The sequence below is a fragment of the Aquarana catesbeiana genome, linkage group LG02 (assembly GCF_042186555.1).
Source record: "Aquarana catesbeiana isolate 2022-GZ linkage group LG02, ASM4218655v1, whole genome shotgun sequence".
In the NCBI taxonomy this organism is placed as follows: Eukaryota; Metazoa; Chordata; class Amphibia; order Anura; family Ranidae; genus Aquarana; species Aquarana catesbeiana.
In genome coordinates this window covers 92,526,934-92,543,751 of record NC_133325.1, presented here as the reverse complement: position 1 = coordinate 92,543,751, position 16,818 = coordinate 92,526,934, and the positions used below count along the sequence as shown (strand labels likewise).

At 42.3% G+C, this 16,818-nt stretch overlaps 1 protein-coding gene across 3 annotated transcripts in view; it reads left to right on the top strand.

The window, feature by feature from the left end:
- LOC141127055 (uncharacterized) overlaps window positions 1-16,818 on the top strand; it is a 174,829-nt gene that overhangs the window by 134,401 nt on the left and 23,610 nt on the right. The window contains exons 24-31 of one of the 3 annotated variants that reach the window (XM_073613198.1): window positions 696-745; window positions 833-878; window positions 2,535-2,639; window positions 2,852-2,956; window positions 3,731-3,850; window positions 4,715-4,810; window positions 5,211-5,330; window positions 15,364-15,420. In XM_073613198.1, the coding sequence (XP_073469299.1) occupies window positions 696-745; window positions 833-878; window positions 2,535-2,639; window positions 2,852-2,956; window positions 3,731-3,850; window positions 4,715-4,810; window positions 5,211-5,330; window positions 15,364-15,420 (699 nt within the window). Of the gene's footprint in view, window positions 1-695; window positions 746-832; window positions 879-2,516; window positions 2,640-2,842; window positions 2,957-3,730; window positions 3,851-4,714; window positions 4,811-5,210; window positions 5,331-15,363; window positions 15,421-16,818 lie in introns of all 3 variants that reach the window. The other 2 variants (XM_073613197.1, XM_073613196.1) reach the window with 2 other exon arrangements.

The following is a 16,818-nucleotide window of genomic DNA, read 5'->3' as shown; positions in this document are numbered from 1 at the left end:
TCAAAACTCCCCCCACTAAGTATTGTTTGTGCAGTTTTTGAGTCGCATGTCCTTTTAAAAACTGCACAAAAAGTGCATAAGTGTTTTACTAGCAGTTTTGAAGCAAATCAGTGTGAAAGTGCCCTTAGTTAGGTTTTGCCTTTAATTCCACTTCCAGTAAAATGCCTATGCGTTAATGGAGTGCTTTTGGTGCTATTTTAAAAGTATATGTGACTCAAACTGCACCAAAAATGCTTAGTGGGGGCGTTTTTAAAGTGGTTTCCATTCATTTAAATGGAGAGGAGCGTATTTGGTTACGCTTTTTTTTAGCTCCCTTAACATGCTCCAAAAAAGCACATCAAAAACGCTCCTCTCCATTGAAATGAATGGGAACCGCCTCAAAAACGCCTCCCACTAAGCAATGAAAGCTTGCAAAACAAATCAGTCAGATTCACTTCATCAATTACCACAGTTCTTAGCATTGATAAAAGGCAGGACTACCAAAAAACGTTTTTTTTCTACAGCATGACTATATATAAGTATCTATAAACATATACCTTTGCTTTTTTAAAAAAAAATATCCTGCTATTTCATTTCCATATGTTGTGGTTCTGTTTTTTGTTTCTCTTCTTGTCTTACTTTTATTTACCTCAAGAAATGCATTATTCCATGGCTTTCCATCAGAGTAATGTCTATCATTATTTTTACATATGTAGGTGGTGCAACCACTGAACAAACTTCAGAAAACTGTATTGTTTCCCAACAAGTAAGACAATGTGCAGTCATACATCTGACAAATAAAATATATAAACTTACTACTATAGGTGTACTAATCTTACTTTCTTTGTAACAGACTCAGAAATATTTGAGTAGTGTGGATGGAGACCTTAGAAATTCAGGTATGTTTTATTTTCTTGTAGAAAAAAAAATCAACCCTTCCCCGAGCCTTCATTCTTTGGATTATTTGAGCTGTGTAGTTTAGGTGGCACTAAATATTAACAAAGTGTAAAGTAAACTGAATGAGGTGTTACCTATGACATCCAATCACCTGTTTGTCCTATTCTGTCTAGAAATAAAAATATGACCTGATTTTATGACAGCTCTGAATGGTATTAGAATAGATACAGTATGTTGGACTTACTGCATCTTCAATCAAATTAAAACAAGTTGGAGGCCTAGATTGTGACTCTATGTTAAATGTTCATGTTCACCTCTATTATGTTCACCTCTATTATGTTCACCTCTATTAACCTTCTGTGAGAAGGTGAGCTGCCATCTAGATAAAGGAAGGGCAGTAGAGGTGGTGTATCTGGATTTTGCAAAAGGCATCCAATACAGTTCCCCATAAACGTTTACTGTACAAACTAAGTTCTTTCAGGCATGGACCATAGGTTGAGTACATGGATTAAAAACTGGCTACGGGGGCGAGTCCAGAGAGTGGTGATAAATGGGGAATACTCGGAATGGTCTGGTGCGGTAAGCGGGGTCCCCCAGGGTTCTGTCCTGGGACCAATCCTATTTAATATATTCATAAACGACCTGGAGGATGGGATAAACAGTTCAATCTCTGTATTTGTGGATGATACTAAGCTAAGCAGGGCAATAACTTCTACGCAGGATGTGGAAACCTTGCAAGAAGATCAATTAATGGGGTGGGCAAATTAATGGGGTGGGCAACTACATGGCAAATGAGGTTTAATGTAGAAAACTGTAAAAAAATGCATTTGGGTGGCAAAAATATGAATGCAATCTATACACTAAGGGGAGAACCTCTGGGGGAATCTAGGATGGAAAAGGACCTGGGGGCCCTAAAAGATGACAGTCTCAGCATTGGCATGCAAAGGCAACAGAATATTGGCATGCATTAAAAAGGGGATTCATTCCAGAGATAAAATGGTAATCCTCCCACTATACAAGACTCTGGTCCGGCCGCGCCTGGAGTATGGCGTGCTGTTCTGGGCACCAGTCCTCAGGAGGGATGTACTGGAACTGGAGAAAATACAGAGAAGGGCAACAAAGCTAATAAAGAGACTGGAGCATCTCAGTTATGAGGAAAGACTGCAAGCATTGAACTTATTCTCTCTGGAGAGGAGACGCTTGAGAGGTGGATCCATCCGAATCTCTGAATCTCCAAATCATAACATATTGAATGGATAAAAAATTAATTTAATTCAGATTTTTATGATTCTGATGGATCTACATCCATCCAGCCCAAACAAAGTGCAGAAATAATCTCCTGAATTAACAAATTAACACAGTAAAAAGAATATAGCCATTCTTCTGAAATAGCTTTCGAAATATGAATCGGTTCGGAAAAACAAATATACGAAACAAATCCAAATATAGGAAATGAATTCCAAAAACAAATCATTCTAACATAACATGTTGTGCACATCTCTATACATGTATACACATATATACTGTATCTTTTCAAAAAGAAAATAATGGTGTCAGAAAGTAAGGAGGCATTACAGATGGAATTTTGTGTAGAAATGTATAAAGGTATCTACATCAGCTTTATTTTATTTATTTTTTTGTTAAAATAATGGATACAGGTCAGACAGCAGATGAGCCAGCTTCTCCTGATAAGTCCCCAAAAGATGAATGCATGCTTGTGGAGGAGATAACACATGCAGATGATGACACTGTTCTACTTTATGGTGAGCTCAGATTTTTCTGGCTGCACACAAAAAAATGTGTTGCTTCGGCATTACCGTGTGCTAATAAACATGTATACACATACAGTATACTGTATATTTTTAATAAGAAAAGAATTGTGGCATCAAGTAAGAAGGACAGCATTTTGTAATGAAAAGTATTAAAGTTGCTTTATTTAACATGTAATATTTTTTTATGGTAATAGTGGATGCAGGGCAAACATTGGACAAGCTGGCTTCTCCTAGTAGCCATCAGGAAAATGGATGCAAGCTTGTGGAGGAGATAAAACATGTAGATGAAGACACTGCTCTCCTTTATGGTGAGTTCAGGTTTCCTGGGTTTCCCTAAAATGTGTTGCTTTGGGCTTGCCAAGTGTTAACATACATGTATAGGGGTCGGACAAAAATTTGGAAACACTACATGATTTGCAGTTGTGAAAGTGATGACATGTTTCACGTTGAAAGTGGAAGTGATGTAACATTCTTTTACTTCCACTGTGTGAGACACCTAGATAACAGGTGAGAAGCTTCACTTTCGTCATTCACTGTGTGCCCTGCTAGTAATACGGAGTCATGTCAGAAATTACTGGGTTTCAAAGAGGGCAAGTTGTTGGTGCCCGCTTAGCTGGTGCCCCTTGTGACTGAAGTATTTGTCGTGTTGCAAGGTACAGTATCAAAGGTTAAAACGGCATATACAATTCCTGGGAGAACGTCATCTGAGAGGCATAAGCGCAGTCAACATGGTCAACTGGCCGAAAGACAAAAGGACATTGTGCAGGACTGTGACCCAGATTTTTGCATGAAGAATTGTATCAGATTCCATTATTCACCATCCAAGATTTATATTTGTCAATTCCCAGGAGAATTCAGGCCATCTTGGATGCCAAAGGCAGCCCAACACTATATTGGGTATTAATTTTGTTCTTTTCCATACGTGTTTCCACAGTTTTGTCCAACCCCTGTATACACATATATATCTTTTGAATAAGAAAGAGAATGGTGGTGGCAAGTAAGACGGCATAGCAGATGGAATTTTGTGTTGAATAGTATTTACATCAACTCTATTTGATGCTTATTTTTTTTTTTTTTTATAGTTATAATGGATACAGGGCAGACAGCGTATGAGCCGGCTTCACCTGGTAAGCCCCCAGAAGATAGACCCATGCTTGTGGAGGGGATAACTCATGCAGATGAAGACACTTTACTGCTTTATGGTGAGTTCAAAGTTTTCTAGCTGCACATAAATGTGTTGCTTTGGCTTTCCCAAGTGTTAATAAACATGTATACACATATATACTGTAACTTTTTAACCATTTGCCAACTGTGCTATAGCCAAATGACGGCTAAAGCGCGGCCAGCCAGTTCTGGGAGGGAGTCATATGACGTCCTCCCGTGATCACACCCACCAGACACAGGATACCACATGATCAGCTGTTGTCCAATCACAATGTAAACAGAAGCCGGTTATCGGCATTCCTTTCCTCACTCTGACAGCATGAGGAGAGGAAAGCCGATAACCGGCTTGTGTAAAAGGGACATGTACACTGATAATCAGAGCACTGATTCACAGTGCAGTCCGAACAGTGCCCACGAGTACTGCCTATCAGTGCTGCCTCATCAGTGCATCCTATCAGTGCATATCAGTGCAGCCTCATTAGCGCACATCAGTGAAGGAGAAAAATGACCTCTTTGCAAAATTATATAACAAACAACGTTTGTTTTTTTGTTTTTACAAATTTTTCGGTCTTTCGTTTATTTAGCAAAAAAAACTCAAAAAACACAGTGATTATTAAATACCACCAAAAGAAAGCTCTATTTGTGTAAAAAAAAAATGATAAAAATGTCATTTCTGTACAATGATACATGACCGCGCAATTGTCATTCAAAGTGTGAGAGTGATGAAAGCTGAAAATTGGCCTGGGCAGGAAGAGGGTAAAAGTGCCCAGCAGGCAATTGGTTAATAAGAAAATAATTGTGGCATCAAGTAAGCAGGCATAACAGATAGAATTTTGTGTTGAAAACTTTTTAAGTTGCTTCATTTAACACTTTATTATTCTTTATGGTAATAATGGATGCAGGGCAGACATCGGACAAGTCAGCTTCTCTTAGTGACCTTGAGGAAAATGGACCCATGCTTGTAACACACATGGATGAAGAAACTGCGCTCCTTTCTGGTGAGCTCAGAGTTTTCTATCTGCACATAAATGTGTTGCTTGACTTTCCCAAATGTTAATAAACATGTGTACACATATCATGAAACTTTAAAACAAGGGCAGTATTCCACTGTTGCTCCAATATTCAAACAGCGCTGCATGAAAATTGGAGCAACAGTGGAATGCTGCTGCAGTGTAAGGTGGCTGCTGTGAAATAATTTCATAATTTGTGCATTTATTTTGGCTTTTTGATTACAATTATTCCAAAGCGCAAAGTGAATTTAGGATTAATATGTATATATATATATATTATATATAAATTAATTTTTTTTTTTTTAAATAATAAAAGAATTGTGGCAGCAAGTGAGAAAGCATAACAGACAGAAGATCGTTTCATTTAACCCTTAATTTTTTTTTATAGTAATCATGGATGCAGGGAAGACATCGGACAAGCCAGCTTCTCCTGGTGACCTTGAGGAAAATGAATGCATGTCTGTGGAGGAGATAACACACACAGATGAAGACCCTGTAATCCATTCTGGTGAGTTCAGATTTCCCAGCTGCCCATAAAATGTGTTGCTTTGGGCTTGCCAAGCGTTAATATACACGTATACATATATATCTTTCTTTCTCGAACATCACGGGACACAGAGCCACAGTAATAACTGATGGGTTATGTAGGTACCTTTAGGTATTGGACACTGGTCACACCCTAAGCAGGAAGTTCAACCCCCTATATAATCCCTCCCCTTCCAGGGATACCACAGTTTTTACGTCAGTGTCTTAGGTGTTGGACGTGTAAAGATGTCCTGTGCTGAAGCTCCAAAGGGAATATCCTGATATCCTATACTGGGGCAAGCCAGTGAACCGGATCCATTCAAAGTGTTCTTTCATGGCCGAATTGGATGGTACCCGGGCCTCGTGTCCGAAGAAACGAGGTTTTACCTGTAATGCTTCTCTTTTTAGAGAGCTGGACCCCGCAGATCAGAAAATGGCTTTAAATCTCTTAATTTCTGGCTGGGTGCTTTACAGGACCAGAACTGCAGGATCCCCCTATTTGTAGGGGGCCCCAGTCTCTGACGTTTTTTTTAAACGGAGCCCACCGTGAGAGGTGAAGATTGGGTCTGTGTATACAGCACCCTGCGGCTGGATAAGGTAAGAGGAGATTCCACAGAATTTTGAATTCTAGTAGTTTTTCTCCTTTAGGGTAAATGCATGCAATGCTTATTGTGACCACCGGGGGCTGCCAAGAGCACATACCTTCTCATGCTGATTTCTGTCTCAGCGTTCGACACTGTACAAGCTCCTCCGACCGGCTCCAGGTAGGATGGGACGGGGGATTTTCTCCTCTGGGATATTCCCCCCAGGCTAGGGGGAGGCCGCAAGTGGGCTGTAAGGTGGTTTTACACCGCACTGTCACCGCCGCCGCCGCGCCGCCATTGCAGGTATGCAGACCCCATCGCTGCCGGCCTCTCTCCTTCCTCCTCCACCCCCAGCCTTCCTCCATGCTTATTCGGAAGGGTCAGGCTCGCGCGGGAAGCGCACGTTTTTCAATAAAAAACGAAGGGGGGGGGGCGGCAGAGGGGGGTGTCAGCACAGTGTCAGCGTGCTTAGACGCCCACAGTGCCAGAAGCATGGCCATTTAAAGCACACTTTACAGGTGCTCTGAGCCTTGGAGGGACACAGAGCTGACAGTCGCATGTAAGGTGGGACACAGGCATTCTTCTAGGCTGCATTTACTAAGGTAACACCGGACTGGGCATTTGGTAGCAAGGCTTTTGCCAGACTACATCGCTCAGCAGTCAGTGTTCATTTTGGATGCCTCACACCTTGTTGCTTTGCACTATGGGTAGAAGAGGTTCAAGGACCCCCAGAACCAGAGACACTAGGGGATCTCGTTCAGGTTCTGAGGACCCCCTGTCTGCAGCATCCTCCCCCCCTGAGAAGCCAGGGACGGCTGGCCAGGGAGAGCCGTTGGGGTCAGGGGCTGTACCTGCTTCCGGCACTTCAGCCCCTGTAAACATTACACAAGAGGTTTTTTCCTCAATCATTACTGGATTAGAGGAAAGATTAATGGCCGTGATTACAGCTTCACTCAGTGGAAGAAAACGTAATAGGCCTTCCTCTGTTTCCCAAGACCCTCAGGCAGAGGAGCTCTGGGATAAAGGAGATGAATCCCTTTCAGAGGATCAGGATGGGACAGATGATTCCTCTTCGGAGGAATCAGGTGGAGAGGGACCCTCTTCGGCTTCCCAAGAGGAGAAAGTCTTAGTACAGATCCTTACTGGATTGGTCCGCTCCACATTTAAGTTGCCCGTACCTGAATCTGTTAAGGAATCCTCTTCTTCTTTGGGGTCGCTGAAACCTTCTCAAACAGCACATGCTTTTCCTGTTCATAATTTGCTTGAAAAGCTCCTTTATTCTGAGTGGGGTCACCCAGATAAGCGATTTCTTCCGCCGAAAAAGTTTTCAACACTTTATCCTATGGAAGAAAAATTTATTAAGATGTGGGGAATACCGGCTGTCACGGAACGTCCCACACTCCGCTTGAGTGCTTCCGTCAGTATACCACTTCCTTGTAGTCTGGATACAGATATCAGATATTCCAACCTCTCTGAGCACAAAACAAGGTTACACTTGCTTGTTGCTAACATGGACTAACTTCATATGAACCAGAATACAGTCTTATATACAGGAGAAGATGAGGTCCCCCCCTCCTGCTCATATTACTCTAACAATACAAATGTAACCTAATTAACCTAATTAACATGAGCTAGTCTACCAAATCATCCACCCAGACCAGATGACTCAGAGACATGACCTGTAGGACACAGACTTGTGGGCACCGAGCTTCACACAGTAACAGAGTTAATTAGTCTAAGTAGTAGTAGTCTAAGATATATTTTCTCACTCACCCTGTGCCAGTATGGCACAGGGTGACTTAGACATAAGAGGTGTATGGGGAGCTGAAACAAGGGCATCCCCTACTTAACAAGAGATTCTGAGTTCCACGGGCCCTCCCGTCACATCTCTCCTCTTTCGGCAGAAGACTAACACAGGAGGAGACCCCAGATGGGTTGACTCCGAAGTTAGTCAGTAGTTCCAGTCCTCTAATGCCTGTACCCACACAGTACCCCAAACAATTTTTTCCAAACAAAGCATTACTCACCCAGCCAACCTCTGCCTCTCTCAGAGAACATATCTGCCACTGGGGAGATGCCTGGACTGGCCCTTCTCCCTGGAGTACTTTCTGCCGCTGGAGAGAAGACAGGGTGACTGGGCTCACTCCGTCATGCTGTTGGGGATCTGGGCCGACTGCACAGCATCCCTGGGGTATACAGGTGGAGACTGAAGCCCCATCCACCTTCACAGGAAATCCATCCTCTGTTAGTTGAGGGCAGAGTCCAGCAGTACTCGGCCCTGTTGCCAGCCCTTCTGCTGAAAACCCCACACAATCTGCTCCGGCTAACTGTTGGGAAGGGAAGCCGACTGCCCCGCCTCCCTGGAACTCTGTAGTTGTTGCCGGTGCTTCACCTGGGGAAGTTCCTTGTAACTCCACAGATCCTACTGTTGGTGCTGGACAGAGCACAGTGAAGCTTGGCCCAATACCAGCTCTTCTGCTGGAGGCTCATCAGGTTGTTCTTCCTCAGCAGAAAAGTCTATTAAATCCCCTACCTCTTAAACTGGTGTCTGGGGATAGAGGTTCACCATCTCCTGTCCATGGAACCCAGAAGATGCTATCAGTGCTGGGCAGAGGTTAGCAGAGCTCTGCCCTGTTGTCAGCACTTCAGCTTTGGGGATGGCAATCTCCAGATTTTCCACTGCCGATTCTCTGGCATGCTGCTGGACAGGCATCCATCCAAGATCATCCCATGCAGAAACAGGATCATCAAGGTCAGTCAGCACTTGCTGCATCCGCCATAAGACCTCCGCCTCCATAGCTGCTGGGGCAGGTTGGCATTACTCTGCCACATTGCCGACTCTTCAGCCAGGATTTCAGAGTTGTCAACTGGTAATTCCTGATAGTCCCAGGCAAAGGGAGTCCAGCCCTGGCACTGAGCAACGTCCAGCAGCCGTTTGTAGGCAATCTCCAGCTCCCATTCCTGAACGACCAGAAACTCCAAATCTTCCTGTGCCCAGTGCACTTCCGAAATGTTCAGTAGCCCTTCTCTGAAATCCATGATTTTGTCCACCCGCCACTCCAAATCACTCCCAAAGTTAGGGTCCCCTCTCAGCTTCACATACAACAGTCCCAAGCCGCCGTAGCTTAAGCTTTCCGTTGGGCTGTCATCCGCTATCCAGGGACATGCTTGGGATACATGCCACCGGAGGGCTCTGTAGCTCTCATCCAGCTACATCTCTGCCCAGACCAGCCTGCTTAATTCAGCTGTCTGCTCCTTGTGCGGTTTTTCTCCCAAAAACCGTACCCGCAATCCGTACTGCGACCAGTACCTTTCAGGGATGGAGGGGAGAACTTTTCCCTGGTGTCGCTGCTCATGGGCTAGCGCTTCTTTCCAGAGTTTGCAGCGAATAGAATCACACCATCCCAGCAGGACCTGCTCTGATACTGGTCCTCTGTGCTGTATCTGCATCTCTCGCAATCTCCTTCTGAATTCCTCCTCCATGGCGGCTAGTATCTGTACCTCTCCTCTCCTCTCCTGCTATCCGGACCTTGGATCCAGGTGGAAGTTTGGATGTCCCAGACTGAAGGAAGTGTCCCGCTGCTTGCCACTAATGTCACGAAATGTTCCACTGCTCCTTCAATAGGCCTATGCTTCCATCAGTATACCACTTCCTTGTAGTCTGGGTACAGATATCAGATATTCCAACCTCTCTGAGCACAAAACAAGGTGACACTTGCTTGTTGCTAACATGGACTAACTTCAAATGAACCAGAATACAGTCTTATATACAGGAAAAGATGAGGTTCCCCCCTCCTGCTCATATTACTCTAACAATACAAATGTAACCTAATTAACCTAATTAACATGAGCTAGTCTACCAAATCATCCACCCAGACCAGATGACTCAGAGACATGACCTGTAGGACACAGACTTGTGGGCACCGAGCTTCACACAGTAACAGAGTTAATTATCATAAGTACAACCACAGGACATTTTCTCACAATAGCAGAAGCTCCAATAGGTGTCGGCCAGTCTCCTACATTGTATAGTGGACAACGTGATCAGCTCACTCAATTAACATGTTGAGTTAAGAATCAATCAAACCAAGAATAGTCTCTACATACATCCTGGGAGATATTGTGGACAAATATTACTGTCCCATTTTAAGTAGTCTAAGATATATTTTCTCACTCACCCTGTGCCAGTATGGCACAGGGTGACTTAGACATAAGAGGTGTATGGGGAGCTGAAACAAGGGCATCCCCTACTTAACAAGAGATTCTGAGTTCCACGGGCCCTCCCGTCACACCGGCCATTGATGCGGCCATTTCCTCTGTTAATAATAGTCTGACTTTTCCTGTAGACAACGCTCAGATGCTCAGGGATCCTGTGGATAAAAAGATGGAATCCTTATTAAAGGATGTTTTTTCCTTAGCAGGATCAGTGGCCCAACCTGCTGTAGCAGCGATTGGAGTCTGTCAATACTTAAGAGACCATGTTAAACAGGTCATCAAAGTTTTACCTGAACAACAGGCCCAGGGGTTTGCTAACCTTCCAGCGACCTTATGTTATGTTGTTGACGCCATCAGAGATTCTATCATGCAAACCTCTCGCCTTTCACTTGGGTTGGTGCATATGCGTAGAGTCTTATGGTTGAAAAATTGGTCAGCCGAAGCACATTGGTCAGATCAAGGCACATTCCACAAGGGCTATTGGTGCTTCTTGGGCAGTGCATCACCAGGCCTCTATGGCTCAGATCTGCAATGCCGCAACCTGGTCTTCAGTCCATACATTCACCAGATTCTATCAGGTGGATGTGAGAAGGCATGAGGATATCGCCTTTGGGCGTAGTGTGCTGCAGACAGCGGTACAGGGTCCTCAGGTCTGATTGCACCCTACTTGGTTGTGATTCCCCCCCTCAGTTGGCATTGCTGTGGGACATCCCATCAGTTATTACTGTGGCTCTGTGTCCCGTGATGTTCGAGAAAGAAAATAGGATTTTTTTATAACAGCTTACCTGTAAAATCCTTTTCTTTCGATGGACATCACGGGACACAGAGAACCCGCCCCTCTTCTAATACACTTATATTGCTTTGCTACAAAACTGAGGTATCCCTGGAAGGGGAGGGATTATATAGGGGGTTGAACTTCCTGCTTAGGGTGTGACCAGTGTTCAATACCTAAAGGTACCTACATAACCCATCAGTTATTACTGTGGCTCTGTGTCCCATGATGTCCATCGAAAGAAAAGGATTTTACAGGTAAGCTGTTATAAAAAATCCTATTTTTTATTATAAAAAGAATAATGGTAGAAAGTAAAAACCGTGTGTATTTACAGACTACTCAAGATAACAGAGATGTACAGAACAATACAAGCATAAATGGGCATTAGTGGAGGAAGGCCGGGGTAAAGGATTGGGCAATAGCACTGTAAGCTGACAGCCTCACATTTATACAGTTATGATCAAAAGTTTGCATACCCTGGCAGAAATTGTGAAATTTTGACATTTATATTGAAAATATAATCATGCCAAAAACTGTCTTTTATTCAAGGATAGTGATCACATGAAGCCATTTATTATCACATAGTTTTTTAGCTCCTTTTTAAATAATAATAACAGAAATCACCCAAATAGCCCTGATCAAAAGTTTACATAACCTGGAATGTTTGGCCTTGGTACAGACACAGAAGGTGGCACACACAGGTTAAAATGGCTATTAAAGGTTAACTTCCCACATTTGTGGCTTTTTAAATCGCAATTGGTGTCTGTGTATAAATAGTCAATGAGTTTGTTAGTTCTCACATGGATGCACTAAGCAGGCTAGATACTAAGCCATGATGGGCAGAAAAGAACAGTCAAAAGACCTGCATAACAAGGTAATGAAACTTTACAAGGATATAAAAAGATATCCAAAGTCTTAAATATGCCAGTCAGTACTGTTCAATCATTTAGTAAGAAGTGGAAAATTTGGGGATCTCTTGATACTAAGCCAAGGTCAGGTAGAGCAAGAAAGATATCAGCCACAACTGCCACAGGAATTGTTCGGGATACAAAGAAAAACCCACAGATAACCTCAGGAGAAATACAGGCTGCTCTGGAAAAAGATGGTGTGGTTGTTTTTAAGAATAGGATACACAATACGATGATACTTGAACAAAAAAGGGCTGCATGAAAATGAAAAAAATGAAAATGTTGCCAGAAAGAAGCCATTACCGCACAAGTTCCACAAAAAAACCTGGTTACAATATGCCCAACAACACCTTGACATGCCTCATTGGGCTTTTTTGTGGCATTGGCACAGTAAAGGCTTCCTTCTGGTAGTTCAACTATGCCGCTCTTTTTTGTTCAAGTATCGTTGAATTGTGCTCCTTAAACCACACCGTCTTTTTGGAGAGCAGCCTGTATTTCTCCTGTGGGTTTTCCTTTGTATCCTGAGCAATTCTTCCGCCAGTTGTGGCTGCAATCTTTCTTGGTCTACCTGACCTTGACTTGGCATCAAAAGAGCCCCGAATTTTCCACTCCTTAATAAGGGATTAAACAGTACTGACTGGCATATTCAAGGCTTTGGGTATCTTTTTATATCCTTTTCCACCTTTATAGAGTTCCATTACATTATTTCGCAGGTCTTTTGACTGTTCTTTTCTACCTCCTCATGGCTCAGTGTCTAGCCTGCTTAGGGCATTTAAGTGAGAGCTAACAAACTCATTGACTATTTATACACAGACACTAATTGTGATTTAAAAAGCCACAAATGTGAGAAATGAACTTTTAATAACCATTTTAACCTGTGTGTGCCACCTTCTGTGTCTGTACCGAGGCCAAACATTCCAGGGTATATAAACTTTTTATCAGGGCCATTTGGGTGATTTCTGTTATAATTATATATTTTTTTTGGGCATGATTAGTCATATTTTCAATATAAATGCCAAAATTTCACAATTTCTGCCAGGGTATGCAAACTTTTGAGCACAACTATAAGTAAAGAAGCATTTTACATGTATGGGTAAATCATTAGATGTATCATTAAGAAGCCACACTGCAGCTGAAATCATACAAAGTCATAACTGACTTACAATTTTTTTTTGTACGAAAACCATACTAATTAAACGAAAATCACATTGAACATTGAGTTCACGTACGGCAAATGTTATAGTCGAGTAGACGAAAAACCGTAATCGGCTGTCGAAAGCACCGTACTAACGATCCGAAAATCAGCAGATCGTTCGTTGGACGAATTTTTTTTAATTACATTCTTATCGTGTGTATGGGCCCATGCATACATGGGAAAAAATCAGCTTTGTATTGTATGGTTGTACATACTTCTGGGACTCAAAGTCAAGAATGTTTTTTTACATTTTATAATAATTGATTCTAATTTTTACAGTATTGTTTTATACCACATGAGCATATAGAGGTTTAAAAAAAATATATCTCTTCTAAAAGTAATATACAAATAAGGATTTTTCTATGTATAATTCAATATAAATTCTGAAAGATTTGTGAAATATAATTCTTAGGGAATTTAGGCTAGCATATTAAAAAGTTGCCGGTTTAGACCAGGGGTGTCACGCTCAATTTCATCGCGGGCCATTCTGGTTGGCCTTAAAGGGGCCGTTTGTATCTGTAAAACTAGATGTCCAGAGCAAGTCCCCCACCCTTCCCTACATCACAGTGCCACCCCCCTTACCATTTGCTGCTACCAACAAGAAGCTGGCGGTGGAACTGGGAAGCAGAAAGCGAAGGGTTTGGAGGAGGACCAGAGGATGGCAGGAGTCAGCTGCCGAAGTCTGCTGAATGCCGAGACCGAGGAGGTGGAGACAAGGTGGTGCTGCAGCTACAAAGAGAGGCGTAAAATCTGAAGGAGGAGTTCTGTCCTCCTGTCTGCTTCTAGAGTATTGGTAACTGTAAGCGCAAACACACAAGTCCATATATAACAGGAGATATAAAAGGCTGAGCAACTTAGTCCATAGGGGACAGGCTGGAAATTCAAGGTTTAAGTGGTAACCGGTAATGTAATGGTTAAAGTAGGCTGGTAGGCTAGGCGGCTGCTGTTTCCTCAGAGAGCTGGCACTGTGATGGATGAGAGAGGGGTAGAGAAGGAAGCGCCACCTGAGTGTAGTATTAACAAATGATGTTTAATGACACCAGGTAGAAACACACTTACAGGATAAAAACATATAAAAGGCTCATCTGTATAGGTATGTGGTCCTCGGTGTTCCCTCTGATCCTGTGGTGGTGACGCTGCAGGGATGCTGGGCTGCAGAAGGTGAATTACCAGCCGGGAGCTCCTTCTGTGGCCATCAGGAAGAGACTAGGGGCCGGCGTGGAGCGCACGTGAAGCGTGCATGACGTCACAGGTCGTCCGTCTGCTGCCGGGTTCGGTATCCAGGGGAGGGATCGTCCAGGGAAGAGGGCTAGCAGAGAGGTTGAGAGAAGGCTACGCGCTCGGAGCCACTGCTCCTTCAATAGGCCTATGAAATGAAACTTCATCGCATTCACTAAGCTCTGGAGCAAATTCCTTTGCAAAGCGCAACTTTCCTTGCAAAGACGATTTACCTTTAGTAAATCAAACCTACTCTCACCTGCACATATGCTATATCACAGTAGACAGGTACTAAAAAGCTACTGTGAACAATTTTGTATAACATATCTACACTTCCCATTTATACATGCACCTGCACCCTAGAAATTTGTTTTCTAAATTCTATGCATTGTTGCTTGTGTCATTTGTGCATCTGTGGGGTTTTATTTTTGGATACGCAAATCTTTTACTAAAACTATGCCCAATAAGTATCTCTGTAGGTAGAGATAAAATAATGCTAGGATGGGCAGAGAACAAGCTGGCAAACATAATCCAAGTTGGAGAGTTGTGATTCTATTTGGTGGAAAACATCTTATAAAACTAAGGGAAGCCAGCACTATTAATACCTGTGGGGTATGTGTTCTGGACACTTGAATCATAAGAAATACTAGGGTTATACCAAAAATAATGCAAAAGTGGGTGTAACTTTTTTTTACTAACTTATATAGATTGTTCAAGTTTTACATGTTGGTACCAGTGTTAATTCTGATGTCAAAATTTGATTTAGTTTTAGTCATAGTCTTTTGGCTAAAATGTTGTTTTAGTCGTATTTTAGTCATCTGCATTGTTTTAAATTTAGTCCACTAAAATACCGTTAATTTCATTGACGAAAATAACACTGGTTGGTACAGTAACTCTTCCTCTCTAGTAACTCCTCTTCTTCTTTTTCATTGCAAGTAAATATTGGGTTTCAAGTAGAAGCAAAATGTCATCATCATTTTTTCATAAAAAAGAAAAAAAAAAGTTCTTCTTTGATAAAAAAAAGTTATGCCCACTTTTGCATTGCTTTCGGTATGGCCCTTGTATAGTTTTAATGTTTTACGATGCATGTAACCCTATAATACAGATTTTTTTTGTACCTCCAGATACAACAAATGTTGCTGTACTGACCTCAAAGTCTTCACAAACAGAAACCAGCTCTGGTATGCATTTAAAATAAATTCCCTCCCAGTAAACCAGAAAATGGTGCCCATTTGGGCACAGGAAGGACTATAAGGTTGGACATTGTTCAGGGTTTAGGGGGTTGGAGGGGAACAACAGACGGTGGCAGTGCAGTTTACTAAGTGGAGCATTGTACAGAATTTACAGTATATTATAGAGATAAAAATGGAGTGGAGTGCACATCTTGGTGTACAGAGAGAAAGAGAAAACTACAGAAAGTACATCATAGTGTACACAGAGTATTATGCAGTGCAGAATGTAGAGCATAGTATAGAGGTAAGTGGTGAGGATGATGTAATGCACAATGTACAGAATTATGAATGGTGGGGAGAAAGGGAACCATAGAGACTACTTGGAAAGATCAGCCTAGCTGAAATTTGAATTTACCCCACTGTTCTTTTATAAAACCTCAGTGGACTGATAATGTCTTTTTTGATCAAACAATCCTTCAAACCTAACGTCTGTTAGTAGTTTTGAAGATACAGTAAAACCTTGGATTGTGAGCATAATTTGTTCTGGAAACAATCCAAAGCACTTGTATATCAAAGCAATTTTTTCACAAAGAAATAATGGAAACTCAGATGATTCATTCCACAACCATTTATTCATAAATCCTTCAGTTTATAGTCCATGTAAAAAGATTATAGCAATGTGATAGGTTGTGTAACCATAAAATGTCCATCCACAAATGGGAGCCTCTACAAGGGGATTAGAAGCAAAATCCAGCAGAAGCTACAGAGTATAAAAGAGAAGAGAGGCGACTCTAGATATACCAATATGGTTACATTTAATGAAGATAAAACATTTAGCAACTCACATGGGTGTTGATTAAAACAGGCACATCTAAATATGCAGACATCCGGGGTAAAGCTGACCACATAGACCATCCTCCGCACTGCCGGCTCTCACTGCTATCAATTTGCAATCGTGATCGGGAAGACTACCCTGCAGTAGAGCGATCTGAAAGCGAGGTTTGAAGCACTCGTGGAGCGCAGTGTGGAAGGGATGACAGCGATGGCGGTGTGGAGGATAGTCTATGTGGACAGCTTTACCCCGGATGCCTGCATACTTAGATGTACCTGTTTTAATCATAAACCATGTGAGTTGCTAAATGTTGTACTTTCATTAAATATAACCATATTGCTACCTACACTTAGAGGCGCCTCTCTTCTCTTTTATACTCAGTATCTAGGTTTGCTGAAAAGTCTTCCATGAAATTTAAAGTGGTTGTAAACCTTTACAACCACTTTAAACTACAGGCAAGCCTATAATTAGGCTTGCCTGTAGCTGCAATGGACATCTCCTAAACATGCACGGTTTAGGAGATATACCTGTATTTGCATGTGCTGACGTCATGCGGCACATGCGCACTTAAGCCA